General features: G+C 36.4%; 1 protein-coding gene and 1 long non-coding RNA gene across 5 annotated transcripts in view; both read left to right on the top strand.

Moving 5' to 3' along the window:
• CADPS (calcium dependent secretion activator) overlaps positions 1 to 20,727 on the top strand; it is a 569,958-nt gene that overhangs the window by 460,952 nt on the left and 88,279 nt on the right. For all 4 annotated transcript variants that reach the window (XM_049777276.1, XM_049777275.1, XM_049777273.1 and 1 more), the window contains 4 exons: positions 3,513 to 3,668; positions 7,335 to 7,482; positions 17,763 to 17,837; positions 18,732 to 18,815. In XM_049777276.1, the coding sequence (XP_049633233.1) occupies positions 3,513 to 3,668; positions 7,335 to 7,482; positions 17,763 to 17,837; positions 18,732 to 18,815 (463 nt within the window). The remainder of the gene's footprint in view (positions 1 to 3,512; positions 3,669 to 7,334; positions 7,483 to 17,762; positions 17,838 to 18,731; positions 18,816 to 20,727) is intronic.
• LOC126013997 (uncharacterized) lies at positions 5,281 to 5,672 on the top strand. Its single transcript, XR_007497559.1, has 2 exons — positions 5,281 to 5,339; positions 5,558 to 5,672. It is a non-coding gene; the product is annotated as an uncharacterized LOC126013997 (long non-coding RNA).

Below are 20,727 nucleotides of genomic sequence, written 5' to 3' on the forward strand. Positions count from 1 at the left end.
CACATTAGATCTAATTTAAATTTAAGTGATCTTGGCATGGATATGTATTGTTTATTTCTATACATCCCATATAACAGAGATGGAGATGAATAATTAGACATATTTTGCTGATCATACAGAGACAATATTGTTTATTTCTGGCACACAGTGTGTTTGTAAGATGTTTGCTCTATCTACAGCACTAACAATTTGCCTAACGCCCACTGAACACTGAGAACTAGTATGTTTTGCTTCCTGCATTATTTTGCAAAAAAAAAAAAAATAGATTCTAGGGCCGGAGAGATAGCATGAAGGTAAGATATTTGCCTTGCATGCAGAAGGAAGGTGGTTCAAATCCCGGCATCCCATATGGTCCCCCAAGCCTGCCAGAAGCGATTTCTGAGCATAGAGCCAGGAGTAATAACCCCTGAGTGCTGCTGGGTGTGACCCAAAAACAAAAACAAAAACAAAAAGATTCTATCCATGTTTTGTTTTGTTTTGTTTATTTTAAAGCAGGTGGCACAACTTTAGGAGTTATTTATCCAAAACAGTTCAGGAAAGATCTTTAATGGACTGGCCAGTCATCTCTGGTCTGTCCCATCTCTAAGATTGGTGTGTTGTTGCTGTTGTTGTTTTTCAATTTAAAATTCCTAAATCTTTAAGCTATAGAGTGCATTTTTGTTGTCAAAATGGCTCTCTGAAATAGCAGCATAATCAGAGCCAACTGAAAGTATCTGAATGGATCAGACCTTTGTGATGTAAATTATATGTAAAGTTACACTCCAAGTTTATAACAAGGTAGGGAGCCACTGAGATCAAGTTAACATGCAGATTTCTAAATTTGAGAATGTAAGACTGGAACAGCAAATAACTAAAAGTTTTGGCTAGTCCTATCATCTGAACTGAGTAGAGTCACTTCTTTACATTCATGCATGCAAATTGTCAGGAGTGTATGATAGTATGTTTTTCTTGAATCTGGGCGACCTCTTAAAGTTAGCAATTTGCAGGGATGGAGGTTGAATAACCAACCATGCTTTCTGACTTAGAAAAATGAATCTTCCTCCTTTTTGCCTAGCAAGAAGACTTAGCATCCCTACATCCTACCTTAGGGAAATTAAATTAGAACCACGTGCATGATTTAATAAGTGCAATAAGGTTTAGCGATTCTATACCCTCCTTTGATCCTTTTCTTAGACCATAGCTAATTATAGGCCAGATAAGCTTTTTCTTGAAAGAATAAATTGGCACATTTTCAAAGGAAAGTGTTATTATCAAAGGAATAAAAAATGATCTGAAACAGGCAGTGATGTTTTGAAATCTCAATATCACATTCATCAAGATGGCCCTCAATATTTTTCTATTTCTCAGTGATACAGGTAGGGGATGGGATATTAAAACGATTGCTCTACTTGGCTCCTTCAAAGCTGCCTGATATTTTTTTAAAACCTGCATTCACACACAAGTTCACAATGAAATCTGATGGTCATTGTGTCTGATTCTATTTTTAAAGATGATTTAAAACCTTGAAAAGTTGATAGCCGAAAATAAATTTTCTAAACTGCATAAATCATATCCATGCTAAGATGACTCTAGCCAAAGTTAGATTAGGTCATAGCTGTTCAAATTTTTAAAAAATTTATCTGAAAGCCTCTTCTGTGCATGCTCTGTGAAAATGTTTTTGAAAAGATATGAATCAAGACATTGTAATAAAGCAGATAATGGTCTCTGTTCGATTAATTAAGGCACGAGTGGAAACACATTTTGGTAACTGCTCAGCAATCAAAATAATCTTGGTGCTATTGCCTTAACATTAACAGTTTATCTTAAAAATAAAAAGAAAATATTCTTTTCCTCATGTCAAAACTTAATAATAAGCTCTTCAAAGAAAAAAAAAATCCCTAGAAGAATTTTTGAAACTCTGAAACCAGATGGGTGTCAAAATGTTGTTGTAATAAATACCAATTATTGCATTCATATGTACTTAATGATTTAAAACATACAACCATGCAGTTCCAAAACGGGGTTTAGACTAGAAAAAGTTGGGGTTTCTTTTTCCCAAGATTAGGAAAGGGTTGAGGGGGAAGGATGAATTGTCACAGAAAAACTATGCATTCCCTCATTCTTGAACAATACTTAAGGTAGTTTCTGAAAAGAAGGCATAGATGCTCAGTCACCCGCCAGGAAATGCCTGATTCTATATCTTTTCATAATTCCAGTTTTCTCCTTTGCTATCTTTCATTTTAAGGATGTGTTTCCATGTTACTTGCTCCTTCATGTCAGATATATCTACGTACTGACCTCAGACTGGTCTGTCTTTGAAAACATGATCCTGTTGGTCCAGGCCGTAGTAGGCTTCCCTCTTGGCATGTTGGGAGTTTGCCCCCTCCCCACCCCGCAGTAGCTGTGTATGCATTTATGCACTAGCTATATTTCTCTCTGAAGCATTAATTCAATGCAGCTGGCATCTGTCACAATAGAAACACCCACTCTCATCTGTTTCTATAGACGATGTCAGAACAAGTGGTAATGCATGGTGTGTTGGACATTTTATAAATTACCGTGTTAGCATTAGTGGTATGCGAGGAAGGGGGTTGGGGGCGGCCACCCTTCAGAGTTCCAAATGGGATTCTTACAAAAGAGAAAGCCAGCCAGAGAAGGGCAAGAGGGTAAGACATGGAGCATTTCCTATACACAGGCTTTTCATGGATGCCCCAGGTAAAAGTTTCTTATATATCATTGTACAGAAGGGAGTCATGATAAATTTCTCCATCTGTACAGAGGACTGGGTAAGATGGTTCAATGGTCAAAACGAGCTCAGATTTGGAGCCCTAATGTTTTGCAAATATCCCTTGTCCACTCACTTCCCCACACCACCCACCTTCTTCACCGCATTCTGGGGCTGCCTATGCAATAGGCTGGTTTATGAAAATTGGGATAAAAACCAAATAGAACAAGAATCTTGGATTCAAGGTATCCAGTGTACTTGTGTCCATTTGAGTCACTCCTGTTTCTTTCCAGCTCTTCAAGAGAGAAAGCAGTCCTCGCTCACCACTTTGTTAGCACTGTCCTTTTAAAGCGGAAAGTCTTGCGCAATCTCCAAGAGACCTCCACTCTGCTGGGGAGCTGGGGAAATGCATGAACCTCTGAATCTTAATAACTGCATGTTACCATGTAGTTATTATTCGTTGAGATGATTTCTCCTGGTGCGTGGCCTTCGTTCAAATCATCACATGTGTTAATGTGGTTATTTAAAGAAGGCTGATTTTTACCATACACCATTATCTTAGTGGTATGTTCTTCGGACTTCTCGCTGGTCTGAAACAATTGGCAGAACAAAGCAAACTAAGTCACGTATGGTAAAACTCAAAATCTGCCGGTGGAGACTGCCCCCCACCTCAACCACCAACATGCGTCGTTTGTATGTTGAAGCCCCTGTTTGCCTTAAGCCTTCTAGCACCCACTTGTCTTTGTGTCAGTCTTTTCAAAAACCAAGCCCAGTGGTAATTCCTGATTTCTGATTTTTATCCTGCTAGTAATGGATCAGGCACTTCAGAAGATCTGTTCTGGAAACTTGACGCACTTCAGACCTTTATTCGGGACTTACACTGGCCCGAAGAAGAGTTTGGAAAGCACTTAGAACAAAGGCTAAAGCTGATGGCAAGTGACATGATTGAGTCTTGTGTCAAAAGGTAAGCATAGGTGTCTGACTGGCTCTTCCTGCCTTCTCACTAAACACTGAATCTGAAAATGATTGACAGCCACTCTTTTATTAGCTGAAGATTTAAAAAAAAAACACACAACTTTTTAAAGTTAGCTGTAGTGGTTCAATTAATTACAATCTGAAGGTTTAGGTAAAAATTTACTTTTTCAAGCTAGATGGATGTGATTAACCCCTCCCAACAAAGCAAGACTCTCCTCACCTTTTATATCTGCCACAAATTCGGCCCAAATAGAGCTGTTTTATTTTTGTTTTTGTTTTTGTTTTGTTTTTTTACTTAGCTACAGAGTAAAGAATCTATGTCCATTAGCAGAATATCTTCTATATATAGCAGGGACCTCATTGTTTTCCTGTATTTTGAATAGGACCTCAAAGGGTCATTCACGTCTTAATTATGAGCTGAGCATATATTATATACCAATTACTAGTTAACTTGCCCAAAGTCTAACAAGATATCATTATTATCTCATCTATATGACTATGCACTGCCTAAAAGCCAGGAAGTTGTTGCATATTTCAAAGTGTATAAAAATGTAAATCATTCATTGGACAAATAAGTGATGTTAAACATACATTTTAATTACCTACAAATGGCCTATCACTGTGGCATACGGCATGTAGGCCTGCACTTGAAGGTTAGGAGGAAAAAAATTAAAGCAATATGTATCCATTCAACAAAAATTGAATTCCTCCTAATAACTAGATATAATACTAAGTTATTAACATTCCATGCAAAATGAGAGACCAGTATCCTTTCCCTCATAGAATATCCATATTTGTATATCAAAGACAGGATTGAAATTATTCTGATTTACCATCATTATCATCACCTTGTCTTTCCCCAGACACACATCCAAGTTCCTTTTCCAGTTCAAAACTGTTCTATTATTTTCTCCCCATTCAAAATATAAAAATGACCCACAGGCTGCATGGGCCCCTCCAGGTCTCCAGATGTGGTGTAGTTTAGTTGATGGATCAGTTGTGGCTGATGTGGCTGATGGTTGGCTGGGTTGGTGGGTGTGCTTTGAATTCATCGCTTTAAATTTTGGAAGAAGAAAAGAGAAATAAAAGCACCAGATCCAGAAACCAAAAGGGCAAAAGAACAAGGCAACCCCAGGTAGGTGAGGGTGTCAGCAGAAACTGGTAGAGGAACTGCGAGCTATGAGGAACCCTGGCAGGTGTCTGATAGTCCTTCTGGAAGCTTGAAGTATTCACTTCTGATTTTGTATTTTGCTTTTTTCTCCCACTTTTAGAACCCAAACAAGGAGATTTCTCAAACTCAAGGTCAAAAATTTCCATCAGTTGGAAATTCACCATCTCTTAAAGAGTCTCTATCAGTTTTAGAAAAAGCAACTCTTCTGCCCAATACATTTCACCAAAATTTTCTGGCAGGGAACTTTCTCTGTAGTGAAAAGTTCTTCTCATTCTGTGTGAGGGACTGTAATGCCTGGGAATTAAGACTTACTGGCTCCTGATCTGTCTACAGAGTTATGCAGAAAGATATGGATACTGTTTCTGGGAAGCCAGACATTTGAGAAAAACAAATAGATACACAGAGCAAAAGGCCTAGAAAGGAAAATGGTGCAACTTCTATCTCTTATCATGTATCTCTGTAAATCAGCTACTATAAGCCACACTAACCGTAAAGAATAGGAGTTATTCAAGGACAGGGTGTATATTTTTATTTTGCTATCTTAATCCTTCCCTGCTCTCAGCATCATGTTTGCTAAAATGTAGAATTTTAAATAAATCTCTTAATAATAGAAGTGAGCCAACTGCACACAACCTGACTCTAGACATTAAAGTTCTATTCTTCCCTCCTTTAAATGGAGCTCCTGGTGTAATACAGCCACGAAAGAGGTAAATCGCCTCTAGGCTGCCAGCTTCAGCACATAAAGCATGACAAATTTCTTGGACATAGAATCTGAATTAATTGCGCCTAGAATCATTGTTTTCCTTTGTTCTAGAAGGACAATATAGTAAAGACTTTATTTCATAGATATAAATATGCAATGCCAAAATAAGGCATTGCAAATTTCCAAACATGTAAGAAATGTCAATTATTCCGTTCATAAAAGTTAAAGACTTATATTTTAGTAATTAAGTTACAGTGCTCCCAACAAAACAAGACAGCCCAACTCAAGGAATGGGAGTTGGCTTAAGTGACTTCTCTGTTCTTGACTTGTGGTCCCATAGAGCCCTCTCAGGCATAATAAATCAGCATTCAGCTTCCTCTTTTCACAGCCCCATACGCCAAGGACTATGAACAGCTCTCCCGTGAAAACAGAAGATGACTACTTCATCCTAAGGGAGCGATTTAGCATTTTCATTTCTCAAATGGGGCCGGAACTGGCACATAAACCTCCAAAGATCAGCACAGAGATCTCGATCCAACTCTGTCTCCACTAGGCCCCCATTCCATAACTCCAGAAAAGGATGTATTTTCGGTGGAGCTTAAAATGATCATCATGATTAGAAAACTACTTCAGTACATGGAGTCTTTAGAAGCCAAGATACGTTTATCTTTAAGATGATCATATAATATATAGGAGTGAGGTTTTTTAAGTTTTTTTTTCCCTTAAGAACTGGGCTTCCAACCTTAGAAATTATACTTGGCTTCCCTGCATGCACTCAGGGTGTGTTAGCAAGCTGGCATCATTTCCTAAGCTAACTAGCTGTGTGGTCCCTCCTATGCACTTGGAAAACTGCTACAAATACCTACCTCTTAAAGCAATGCTTTCTTGAGGCTTCGTGGATCTCAAAACATTAGCAGTGAACAATGCTGAAAAGAGCATTAATAAAAACTCCTACTTACTAACCAGATGCTTTTCTTTATGACATGATGATGTGACCTACTTCCCTGGGACCTTTAAAATATAACTTGCAATTCTGATATCAAAGATTAGAGGTCTTGCCTACTGGACATGACAGAAGGTCATGCGAGTAAATAGTGAGTAGTCAGGATCATAATTTATGAGTTCTGTAACTAACATTACACTAGTCTTAAATTGATATGCATATTTACCATTTTAATTATTAAACTAATATAATCTATTGTAAAATAATACATTGATATTTAAATCAAAAACAAACACCCAAATATTTCTATTTCTAATTTCACTCTCCCAAAAATAGTCATCTATGTTTTTGTCCTATAGTAAGCTAATTGTGGTTTTTAATTTTAACTTTAGTCTTTTTCAAAGGAAGGGGAAAGGATGCATATAAGATTTTGCTAATTTTAAGATTTTTTTAATATTAGAACATTCTTTTTTTAATTCAGTGATTCAAAGTAGTTACTAATATGAGAGAACTTACATATGCAATGATGCTATTATTGGGGTTTTGTTAATTCGTTCATCTTCCTGTAATTAGGATTCTCCCTAGACCATAAATTATAGACAGAAATATACCAAGCTACAGGTGTTCCAGAGAAAGGCAGGGCTTACTTGGCTATATCCATGAATAGACCTTCCTTAGTTGGACAACTCATTTTAAAAAAGAACACATGTGAAGTCATTGTCGATTGAAACTGATTACAGCCTTCAATTTTCCTTTTTCACTGACCTCTCAGAAAATGTTTCTTCCACCTGCTGCCATCTGAATGCTGAATTGGTCTTTTACTACTTTGTTTTAATAGAACCAGGATTGCATTTGAAGTTAAGCTGCAAAAAACCAGTCGATCAACAGATTTTCGAGTCCCACAGTCAATATGCACCATGTTTAATGTTATGGTTGATGCCAAAGCTCAATCAACAAAACTTTGCAGCATGGAAATGGGCCAAGAGGTAAAAAAAATTTTTTAAATATATATATATACATATATATATGCATCCTTTCCCCCCTCCATTGAATGTGTAGAATAAACCTTCACAAATTCCTTCCATCTACACTAGTCTGTTAATTTCAAAAATATACTCTAACATTTGTAGATTAAAGCCACAGATTACTATTTGATATCAGTTTGTTAAGTAAATTTCTGAGACATACACTCCAATGAGAATACCAGTATTTTGGAAATAATTCTGAGGTGGAGCTGAGGTTGCCGTAAAGTTCCTTTAAGTTAATGACATTTGATGACCCTGTTTATTAGGCTGGTATCTTCAACAGATCTGTTTGCCAGAACGCCAGTTATTTTCACATTTGAAGTGTGTCTTTGCACTTGGAACATCTGGACAGCAGGAGAGTTCTTTTTCCTGCATCAAACCAACTGCCAGGATATTTAATGTTAGATCCTCCTGCTTCCCAGTTAGATCACCCTGCTTCCTCAGCCAGCAGATTCTGAATTTCAAAAAATTCACAGGCCTTAATTTTCCTTAAACTGAGTTGATTGTGAATGTTCCCTGACCAAAAGTTTAGTCCTTTGCTAAGTTTCCAATTCCAAAGTGATATTTAAAATGTAAAGGAGAAAGAAACAGCAACTTGGGCTTGATTAAAGACTATCATGATCATTTTTCTCTGATGGCCTTAAGCCAGCTAGATATTCATATACCAATTTAAAATTAATTCAGAAACATTTCTGGCAACTCTCATGTTGTTGCCAATTGGCATAAATTGCTCCTAAATCCGATCTTTCAATACCAGCCTTATATGTTCAGAATTTTTACTAAATTATATTTGTTCCTTATTCGTTATTTATTTTTCTCTCTCTCTCTCTGCACTTTCCATTTTAAAGTGTGGATGAGTGGTATTCTCTTTCTGGCAAGATCATCTCCAACTTTGTTTCTCCTCTCTCACCTTCTTCAATCCTCAGCCATCTATCCCTGATAGCTTCTGTTCCAGAATGATTTTTCTTGTCAGGACATTTCCCCCCAAGGGTTCTTTTATTTGTCTTACCTTTTGTTTTTGTTTGGGGGCCACACCCAGTGATCCTCAACTGTCACTCCTGGCTCTGCACTCAGGAATTTCTCCTGGTGGTGTTTAGAGGACTATATGTCATGCAGAATCTAACCCAGGTCTGCTGCAAGCAAGGTTTGCTTACAAGGCAAGCCTCCTACCCACTCTAGGAGCACTCCATCCCTGAGGGTTCTTTTCTGAGCACAATGCTCTGTTGCAGAGGTTTTAGGTTCTCCTTAACTTCTACTTGCAAATGATCTGCAGCAGTGGTTTTCAAATTTCAGTGTGTATCAGACTTCTCCAAATGAGTTCCTTAAAACCTAAATGTGAGCTTATCCCCCCCCCAACCCCTCCCCAGGCATTTCTGATCAGGTCTGAGGTGTGGTTTAGGAATTCGAGTTTCTGATAAATTCCTTGTGATGGGGGAATCTTCCCGTCATTTTGGAGACCACACTTTTAGAATAGTTGCTAAGGAGATGCAATATCCAGGCTATGGATGAAGGAGAGCTTGGGCATGAAAGAAAAGTCCTGAGAAAGAAGTGTTTGACTCAGTGTCCAGGTACCTAAATTCTTCTTTTTTGTTTGTTTGGGTGTTTCGGGTTTTGGGGCTGCATCCAGTGGCACTAATAGGTTATTCCTGGCTCTGCACTCAGAAATCGCTCCTGTCAGGTTCGAGAAACATATGGGATGCCGGGAATCAAACCGGTGTTCGTCCTGTGTTGGCCACACATGTAAGGCAAACACCCTACTGCTGTGCTACCAATCCGGCCCCTAAATTCTTAAGAAGTCCTAATTTGCAAACTGAATTTGATGAAGTTATGTTGCAACTTTTTATCTGAAAATAGGGAGAGCATATTCTACATTTGTTCAAACTATTTTTAGCTGCAGGCCTATTTCTTCATATTTTACCAAGGAGGCTATCAGATGATACAAATAAAATTAGAACTGCTTTGAATAAAGTTGAGGGGCAGAAGTTTAAGAAAGAGGGTACTCTGAGCCCAAAATACCTTGTCTCTCAAACCTTTTGATTTTTATTCACCACCCAACAACCTACTCTGAACTATCTCTTAGCCTTTGCAGAGCCTCTTAAAAAACTTCTATTTTGTGTGTGTGTGTGTGTGTGTGTGTGTGAGATCTCTAAAGTTTACTAAAATCACTTTTAGTTCAGTCTTTCCAGAATTCTATTTTCCTAGACTTTTTCACCCTAAGCATCTTTTTAAAATTTATAGCACAGTGGTAGGGTGTTTGCCTTGTACGCAACCAACCCAGGGTCACCTGGGTTCGATTCCTGGCATCCCATATGGTCCCCCAAGCCTGTGAACCTGCCAGGAGCAATATCTGAGCACAGAGCTAGGAGTAACCCCTGAGCAGCACCAAGTGTGATCCAAACCCCACTAAAATTAATATATAGCTTACATTGCATAACATTCATCTTTTCTTTAATTTTATTGCTTTTAGTATATTCAGAAAGTTATGAGTCCATTACTGTCAATTATAAGGCATTTTCTTTATCCAAAGAAGAAACTCTTACTCTTTAATAATCTCACCTTCTGAATAATAACAGATCTACTTTCTGCGGCTAAGGTTTTGCCAATTCTCAATATTTTATATAAATGAAATTGTTGAATAGGTGGCCTTTTAAGATGTGGTTGAATATTTTCAAGATTCATACATATTGTAGCATATATGTGTTTCTTTCCACTTTTGAGACCAAATAATATCCTACTCTATGAGATATTCTGTCTCACATTTTGTCAGTTTATTTGATAGCATTTGAGTTGTTTTCACTTTTTAGCTTGTATGAATGATGCTATCATGAATATTCATGTAAAATTGTTCTTAATTTTAACTATCTTGACTATATACCTAGGAGTGAATAGCTGGGCTATATAGTCACTCTATGTCAAACTTTTTGAAGAAATGCCACACTTTTCTAAAGTGGCTGCACAATTCACATTCCTTCACCAAATGAATGGGAAAACATCATCTACACTTCGTCAATACTTCATTTTTACTATAACCATTTAGTGTGTGCAAAATAGTATGTCATTGTGGGCTTGGTTCACAATGATACTGATCTTCCTTTTTCTTTCTTTCTTTCTTTCTTTCTTTCTTTCTTTCTTTCTTTCTTTCTTTCTTTCTTTCTTTCTTTCTTCTTTCTTTTTTCTTTTTTCTTTCCTTCCTTCCTTCCTTCCTTCCTTCCTTCCTTCCTTCCTTCCTTCCTTCCTTCCTTCCTTCCTTCCTTCCTTCCTTCCTTCCTTCCTTCCTTTCTTTCTTTCTTTCTTTCTTTTGGGCGGGGGGCACATCCCGCATTGCTCAGGGGTTACTCCTGGCTGTCTGCTCAGAAATAACTCCTGGCAGGCACAGGGGACCATATGGGACACCGGGATTCGAACCAACCACCTTTGGTCCTGGATCGGCTGCTTGCAAGGCAAACGCCGCTGTGCTATCTCTCTGGGCCCTCTTTCTTCCCTTCTTTCTTTCTTTCTTCTTTCTTTCTTTCTTTCTTTCTTTCTTTCTTTCTTTCTTTCTTTCTTTCTTTCTTTCTTTCTTTCTTCTTTCTTTCTTTCTTTCTTTCCTCCTTTCTTCTTCCTTCCTTCCTTTCTTTCTTCTTTCTTTCTTCTATTCTTTCCTGCTCCATCACTCAAATGCTCAAAATGTTGGTCATTTTTTGTGTGTTTCTTGACCATTTTTTTGTCTTCTCTGAGATAATGGCTATTCAAATTCTTTACTCATTTAAAATTGGGTTTTCTTTTATTGTTTAATTGTAGCAGTTCCTTAAATATTCTAGATACTAGGCCATCATCAGATGCAGTCTATTGACTTTGTCTCTTTCTTGGTAGTATCCTGTAAAGCACAAAAGCTGCTTTCAATTTGATGGCATGTAAATTATCCATTTTTCCTTTAGAACATCTCTAAATCTCCACTTTAACAGTTTCTCCAGGATGACACCATTCCAGAGTGGGGAAGGTTTGTTACAGTAGAACTGACTAGACCTCTGACCCACTCCCACCCCCAGCAGTTTTGATAATTCTTATTTATGCAGATTCGTTTTTGCTCATTTGGGGTTGACATTCAAACATTTCAAATTCCCCTGAAAATCTGATTAAATCTATAGAGTCATTTCCTAAGAAATAAATACTTTTACACAAGGTTACTATGCAATTCGAAAAGAAATATAACCTCATTAGGTGAAATTATTGATCCTAGTTGATAATACATGATGGGAAATAAGAGCATTATTGTCACAGTGTGTTAGAAGAATAATGTTAGCTAAACCTTGGAGTTGTAGTTTTTTAGAAGAAAATGTTCTCTGTCTTATGGATTCTCACATATTAGTTACCAAAGTGTCTGACTGCCAGCAAGTTGGTTATACTTATTACCTTACTATTCTCATTTGTCAGTTGAAATATAGCATGTAACACACAGCCTATGAGAAGTATATAGTTTGTCAGAATTGGAGATTCCAGATTAAGAGGATAAATTTATGCCCAAACAATTACATTTTTTAGCTTAAACAATAATGTGCATTTCTTTCTTAACATTGATCTATTTTGTTTGTTGTGTTTGGGAATTCTTGTCCTGGCTTGGCAAACTGAATTTAGTGAAGTTATTATGTTTGCTGAATTTGATCAACTATGATAAAATAGACTTCATATATTTCCTCTGGATGATTAAATGTTACTTTTTCAATAAAAGCAATTATTGGAGATGCTAAACACTAAGTGTATCTGATTTAAAAAAAAAAGCATGGCCCTTTGCTAAGTCTTTAATTCTAACAAAATATGTAAAATGTAAGGAAAAGAAGCAACAACTTAGGCTCTATTAAATAAAATCATAGTCATTTATTTTTCTTAAATGGTACACTCAGATGACTAAGACAGTACAGAGATTGAGGCACATGCCATGCATGTAGTTGATTTTAGTTTAAGGCCCCTCAACACCTCATGGTTCCCCAAACACACACATACACACACACCAGTATCACTAGAAGCAGCCTTAGTGAGTCCCAAGAACCACTGGGTAAAATGGCCCTTGTATCTTAAGCCATAACAGAGAGACTCACTCTGCCATTTTCCTTAAGTATAACTGAATCAGAAAGACTTAAGTGGCCAACTTGTGTAAAGTGAAATCTCTTCTGATGTTAGAATGGCAAATAATGGAGAACAGTCAGAGTAAAGCCAGATAACCATTATCTATAAATACACAATATAGACCTCCACCTAGTGTTATTGATAAGTTTTAGGAAATTAAAACTTTAATTTGGGAGGACATTCCTAAGCATTGCTCAAGTGGTCAGGGTACCAAGGATTCCAGCCACGAAAGAAGTTGAATGTGAGGGTTCATGGATCTGGAATTGCTGAGACCCTAAGGTACCAGAGATTACCTTGACCATCTGTGTGGTACTGAAGAAAGGAAGAGATTAAAAATTAAAAATAAACAGCATTTATCAAAACTGGAGATTTTAATGCCCTTTTTTTTTTGGTGGTGGTGGGTTGTTTTCAGCCACACCTGGTGGTGTTCAGGGGTTATTCCTGGCTCTGTGCTCAGGAATCACTCCTGGTGGGCTCAGGGGCCATATGGGATGCCAGGATTCAAACCAAAGTCTGCTGTGTGCAAAGCAAGCGCCCTACCCACTGTGTTATCATTCCAGCCCCAAGTGCCCTTTTGTTTAATGTAAACCAAACTTTTCTTTTTCCACATCAGTATTATTAATGGAATGATGCTGAACAAAATGATGTTACTTTCTGCTGTATTTCCTTTGTAAGGTTGTTTTTTAGGACTATGGCCTTGAGCACAATTTTAGTGAGAAGTCTCACTCATGCAAATTGCCCCTCATTATTTTTATCCCCTTTATGGAATGAAATTATATCTATCCATAGTAAAATCAAATTATTAAAATTGAATCCACCAAGGATGACTTAGATCCTAAAATTGGAGAACAGATACATGTTCAGTGTTTTTACTAGTAAGTTTTGGGTTAAAAAAATGAATATAGTTCTAGCGACGATTACCTGCCGCCATCTGAATTCCCTCTCTCTGTTCTAGTTTAGATATTGGCCAGGTGACACAATCTTCTCCAACTTCCAGTTCACTTCCTAAATCTCATCATTGCGATAAAGGCAGCTGCTAAAACATTTGTTAACCATACTTTTCCATCTTAAATATTTATTTTTTTTCATTAAAATTTGTGACTAGACAGGAAATTGTGTATTAAGTAGTTTCTCACTTGGTCTAGTGTGTTTTCATCTCATTTCCAAGGTCAGATGGTCTTAACAGAAAGACAACATACACACAATCTGTTCCATGACAAGGCAAAATGTGCAGCACAGGAAGTCAAGTGGAATGATTTTCGCAAATTGTTTGTGAATTTTCAGCAATTTAGCTCAGCAAAAGAAGCTAAAGCGAACTTATAATGCCATTGAAGATTAGTAGTTCCCTTCCCATCAGCATGATCTAGTACCTCAAAATATAATGTAGGGATATTATTACCATTGTCACCATTCTTATCATCTAAGAAGACCAGCAGAGGGATATGGGGAAAGCAAAATCAGATAGAACCTTCTTTGTAGGCATATTAGAATATCCATTTGGTTGTAAGAAATTAGATGCCAGCATACACTCGTATAAAGGAAAGTAACTAAAAGATATCCCCAAAGAAGTTATACAACTTGAAGCTATACATTTGCACAGAAAGATATATTTTCCAAGAAAGAGCAAAAAGTAAGGACAGCGTATTCACTATTGCCTCAGAAAAATAAGTTAATCGAATCAGTTTCAGGAAAATCTGATCAAATAGATTTGTGTGTTATCTCAATACTTGATAAAAATGGAATATTCTTTATATTTACACATTTACTACATAATAAATATATTTTACCCTGCACTACTACCTTTTATAAAATATGTCTTGTTTGATTCATAAAGTATAGAGGGAGATGAGTTTTTTTAATCTATATGCAAATTTAATACCATGATAATTATTTAGTAACTGTAATTGCATCGTGAGGTATATCACTTTTAAGTCTCTAGACTATGTTCACTTGGATTGTGTTATTACTTTGTATGCTGGGAATAATTGCTATGATCACCTAGGAAAGTTCTAGTCCCATGAAGAAAGGAAAGTTCTAGTCTCACGGTAAAATGAAGAACTAACAGAGTTTGATAGACTCAAGTTTCCTTTGGAATTAAGAAGCAGAATAATCATATGAAAACACAGGGAAAAAAAGGAAATATAACGAAGACTAGAGGACACACTATCAGTATATAGTGAATGGGGCAGATGGTGGGACTCCCTGGAAAAAAGTCAAGCCCAGGTTTGGCATTGAAAACTTGAAGATGGGAAGAAGTTCCCTGAACTAGGGATTTTCCACCTTTTTATGCCTTGCAGACCAACACCTACCTGTCTGTAGACCTGCTACCAAAAATCACAGCTCTAATCCATGTCTTCAAGTTGTTTCCTTTGCACTCCTTAGAAAATGAAAAGTTCCCTTTTGAAAAGAGAATGAGAAGTTCCCTTTCAGAAAAGAAAAGTTATTTGTTCTTTTCTTTGGGTGACTCCTACAGGTGGTTTATAAAGATTGTTTATCATCTCTTTTCATCCCTACTCTTTCTCCATGTTCAGCTAAAAGTCCTCACAACTCAGGTTTAGCTGGGCAAAATAATCCCCTGCCCAAATTTATTTATTAATGCAAGACTTACTTGAAAAAAATGTTTTAAAAAGAACAACATTGTCAAATGTTAATACCAAGAGTTCAAATCTTTCTTAGTAGGGAAAGAACAATTGCTCTTAACTCTTTGCTATTCTATTCAAATATTTCAGGAAAGCATTACTCATCTTTGTACTGCTTGCCTACAACTAGCTTTTTCATGTTAGTTAAATCTCATAATTAATTTAATAGATATGAATCATTTTAGAGATCCCAAGAAAATCTAGCAGAATGAGGCACTTACATGAGGAAAGAAAGTAAGCATGTGATTCTGAAATTTTTTTCTCAAGACCTAAAAATAAATTTGGAACCCTGTCAATATTCCTGAATTCTTTTTGCTCTAATTTCTTTCTTTGTGTTTCTAGCACAGAAATCTGTGGATGACTTTTGCATTTAGCTTCAAGTTTATGCCACTTGACACTAAATCCTTTCAGGAAGCCAGCAGTATAGCTGACATGGGTTAAGACTCATTAGATCTATACAATAGGGTTGTACATTTTATGTTGTTTCCCTAATCAACTAAAATTATACTGGAATAAGCTTATTGAGTAGTAAAGCCATCTCTTCCTACCTTTGTTTTTTGTATTTAAACTGAAACAAATACGAATATTTGAATTACAATTGTAGTTGTCAATTTTTTTTTCATATAGACTCTCATTTGATCTAGCAGGGGTCTTCAAACTACGGCTCGCGGGCCACATATTGTATTTATTCCCATTTTGTTTCTTCACTTCTAAATAAGATATATGCAGTGTGCATAGAAATTTGTTCATAATTTTTGTTTTTACTATAATCTGGCCCTCCAACAGTCTGAAGGACAGTGAACTGGCCCCCTGTTTAAAAAGTTTAAGGACCCCTGAATTTAGAGTGAACTACAAGAAAAAAATTTGGAACCTAGTTTTAAAATAATAATATTATCATCATTGTCATCATGATACAGTAATAACAAACCTAAAATATTTTCACAGAGCTTAGTTCATTCCCTTTCCAAAAGTCATAATTTTTCCTTCCTTCTTTTTAATCTTGGACCATGGTATTAATATTGGAGGTTGTTTTTATTTTGGGAGGTCAGACCTGGTGATGCTCAGGGGTTACTCCTGGCTCTGCAATTAGAAATTACTCCTGTTGTGTTCAGGGAACCTAATATGATGCCAGGGATTGAACCCCGTTGGGATATATGCAAGGCAAGTGTCCTACCTGCTCTACTATCTATCACTCAGGCCAATATTATGTTTTTCTCTTGTTGTATATTTTCTTTTTGTTTGTTTCCAGAAAAATAAACTAAGCTATATTTTTTAGGCAACACGACTTCCAGCTTCATACTGAGACTTTATATAGGTCTTCTAATTCCAAGACACATTTTCTTTAAACTTTTAATGCTTAGCTTTAAAATGTTTTTACCTTAATTCATGTTTCTTTTATCTCTCTGAATAATTCAAATTGCTAGATTCAATAATTCAAATTATTAGACCATCCTATCATATCATGATGGCTTATTATTTCTGTATGTTTTCACAGAGATTTTTTTGGATGATAAGTTGAGTTTTTAGTTTCTCATATGTCCTTTTATCTAAATTTTTATTTGCGCTGTTTCTTTTTTTATTACTAATTAACCATCTTTCTGAAAGTTTGCTAAAGAGGGGTAAGTTCGTTTTCCTTCCAACTAGCAGTGTTTTGCATTGTTATTTTTTATTACAAAAATATGAAATAACTCAAATGGATACTCAAGTGATCTAATAAATGTCAAGAAGCTGGCATATGATAGTTTCTGTTGAAATCACTTTTCCTTTTTTTTTTCTGGCATTTATAGCGGATTTTTTTGTTTGTGTGTGGGGTTTGTTTTTGCATTACTATTTAAATTTAATTGACTGCAGCACTTAGAGAAATTTGAAACCTTTGAAGCAATCTCTAAGGAGAGGCTTTAAGCCTGTGTCTGCTAATTCATGAATGAAGAAAAAGAGTGGCTTTCACCGGGGTCTAAAAACAGACATGCCTGACACCTGGATGTAGAAAGGAAGAGCTCTGAGAAATTAAAGTATCTGAAGGCTTTAAGAATAGTCTTTTTAAAACCAAGCACAGTGTTTTAATCAGATTCTCTTTAAAAGAATTCTAACTTTGTGGCTTATTCCCCTGTTGCACTTTTCCAACAAGTTCTCTTGGGAGACAGCCCTGTATTTACTTATTATGGAATCTTACTTTGTAAAACTCAGCTCAGAACACTGCTAGGCCATTTAGCCCTCCATGCATGCTATTTGTAAATGTGTGTGTCTACACATATCAAAGCTCTCACGGAAGGCTCTCGATGAAGAACAATGTGTCTGGTAATTTTTTTAAGAGCTTCAGATCTCTCTTCATCAAAGGCCTGGAGTCAGAATCTTACAGATGCTTCTGGGGCCACGGAAATAAAGTAGGTCTGCAGACCAGGCTCTATTTTTAAATGCATTGTCTAAAAAAAAATTACTGATGAATGTAATGCCATCACCTTCCTAACATGCTAATATTTGTTTTTCTGTGTTCTTCAGCATCAATACCATTCAAAAATAGATGAGCTAATTGAAGAAACTGTTAAAGAAATGATAACACTCCTGGTGGCAAAGGTAACCTTCAACTTCAGGTGAAATGTTTCATTGTGCACATTGCTTTGTTATGTCTATATTTCCATTAAAATGTAACACGTTAAAAAGTTGAGCTGGATACTTGTATTTCTCAAGAAACAAGATTGTACGTCACGCAGCCTCGCGTAGAATGATTTTTCTGAGGATTTTGAGTCGTGTGAAGATGAATTGATACAGTGGCATATGTTAACTTAATAAGAATTGGTCTCTAAACGAGGCATTAGGCTATACAGGAAATGTTTGTTTTGTTTTTCAGCGCTGACAAAGTTAGGTTTTGAAATACAGAAAGTTAAATGGTAATAAGGAATTCTGCCATCATGTAAACCCCCTTTTCCTCTAGTTTTACATGCAGCGAGAGTCATAATAAAACATAAAAGTCAGATAAAGCTATTTTCAGTCACCCTCATGAATTATAGAATTTTAACTAAGTAATGCTGAATGGGAAGACATTTATATTTGCCAGTGCTAAGCTTCTGTTTTCCCCCAAATTACTGATAAAATACAAATAAAAATAGATTGGATTAAATGTAGTGCTAATATGTAACATAAAAACTGCTTTGCGCAGTTTTGGATTTTGAAAAGTGCCTTTAATATTATCGCATGCTATATGCAACTCAATAATATTTTGTCACTTTGCACTTCTGTAACACTCTATATTTGCAATCACATAATAATCAAGAGAAAGCCGGATAAGTCAAATATTTCTATGTAAAGGGATTCTATTCCTCTCCCCAAAAGCAGGAATCAAGTAAACGAACACAAAAATGAGCAGGAGACGCAATGCTTCTCTCCCTCTAATTGGTAATTTATTGTTCACTGGTCTTTATTGTTAACAATTATCATTTGAAACAATAAATTTTTTTTCTATTTTACTAGTTTGTTACTATCTTGGAAGGAGTGCTGGCAAAATTATCCAGATATGATGAAGGAACCTTGTTTTCTTCTTTTTTGTCGTTTACGGTAAGTAAAGAGCTTCTTTCCTAGTTTTGGCTTTAGTTTGTGCTTGAAAGAAGGTTGCTGTTATGGCATTTTGGTTTCAGATTGTGTACATGAATGTTAATTGTGGTCAACTATGAATAGATAGCAATAGCACTAAGAGATCAACAGCACATTGCTTAACAGCAGGCAATCCAAAAATTAGTGTTATTTAATTCGTGTATCTAAAATGTTTGTGGATGTGTGGATATGTAAACACATTTATATATGTAAATGTCTCTGTGGTGTGGGCTTATATCCCAAGAATTCTTGATCTGAGCCTACCTTTATTTTCTCAGTTCATATTTCTGAGCCATCATTTTCTCATCTAAATGTACAGAATTCATTTAGAGGTTGCAGACGAGACTTACAAGTCAGATGGAGCTTGAAATGTGTTTAGTTTTGTTTCTCGTTGTATTAGGTACATTTTTCTTAACTGGATTATTTGCTCATGCTTAAAAATCATAAGTTTAGGGGCTGAGTGATAGATAGCACAGCAGGTAGGGCGTTTACCTGGCACATGCTAAACCTGGGTTCAAACCCTAGCATCCCCCATGGACTCCAACTCTGCCAGTAGTAATTTCTGATCATAAAGCTTAAGAGCCACCAGGTGTGGCCCAAAAACAAATAAACAAAATTGGAAGTGCATATTCTGAGTAATTTATATTCTGAAGACTTTCTTTATTATGTAGACACACAGATTGTGTGTCTATGAAAAGCTGGTTGACAGAAAATGGACCTGGTGGTCTGTATTACCAGTTATATTTGCCTGTCACTTAATTGCTTATTCACTCAGACTGATCAATAAAGATTTCTAGTCTGTGAAATAGGTGATCAAGTCAGAACATATTTTCAGAGATGCAAATTCTACCTCAGAATAGGTCAATTGTATAAAAGTGTGTGTACTCTACGCAGAAGTCAGCATAATTCTCTTTAAGTCGATTCATTCTCCTCTGGAATTGTCCCCTGTCCTCTCTTGAGTGTCATTCTTTTCTTTTACTTCATACAGTCTCTCTTCTCCCTCTGGAGAATTTCCTATCTCTCACATTTTTCCTTTTCCCTTTTAATAAAATTTCTTCAAAAGAAATACTTCTCTGTCAGTAAACAATCATAGACAGGGTTAGTATAAATTTGTTGATTCAGACCTGGTTCTCCTGATGCTAGGTAGACATTGCAGCTGTGTCCTTTCAATGGCAGGGTTCTTGTTATCTCCAGAGCAGTGGTTTTTCCATAATTAGGCCACTGGAAAGGTGATCTGTTAAGGACCACTGTCAAAAGGCCTTTAAAACAAATAGATATTGGGGCTGAAGTGAAAGCACAGAGATAGGGTGTTTGCCTTGCATGTGACTGACCCTGTACGGACCCTGTTTTGATCCCAGCATCTCATATAGTCCCTGGAGCCTTCCAGGAGCTGAGAGCCAGGAGTGATCCTTGAAAGCCACTGAATGTGGCCCAAAAACAAACAAACAAACAAAATAGATATTGTCAATCACAAAAAGACCAGGTCTAGGGTCTGAGGCAACAAACCATCATCAGAACCAAGATCAAATGCCTTCCCCCAAATTAGTCAACTATATGATCTTGAACAGTTGTCTAATCTTTTCTATCCTGAGTTACTTTGTGTTTAGGAGAGGGTTCCTATTGTACCATTTTTATTTGGGATTGTTTCTCTGTTTTGTGGTCAAATATGTATGGAAACAGTGGCTAGATCTTTACTACTGAGCTACTAGAGGATCATATAAGTGACAGAGCTTTGTGTATTCAACTGACTCCAGCCTAGACTTTAATAAAATAGTAGTTATTACTAATAAAATCAAATTGACATAATCATCATATGCTATGCATACAAGTTCAAGTTTACTTTACTTTGTTCATTTCTCAACTCAAATATTAGCTT

Source organism: Suncus etruscus, chromosome 7, assembly GCF_024139225.1.
Source record: "Suncus etruscus isolate mSunEtr1 chromosome 7, mSunEtr1.pri.cur, whole genome shotgun sequence".
Taxonomy (NCBI): Eukaryota; Metazoa; Chordata; class Mammalia; order Eulipotyphla; family Soricidae; genus Suncus; species Suncus etruscus.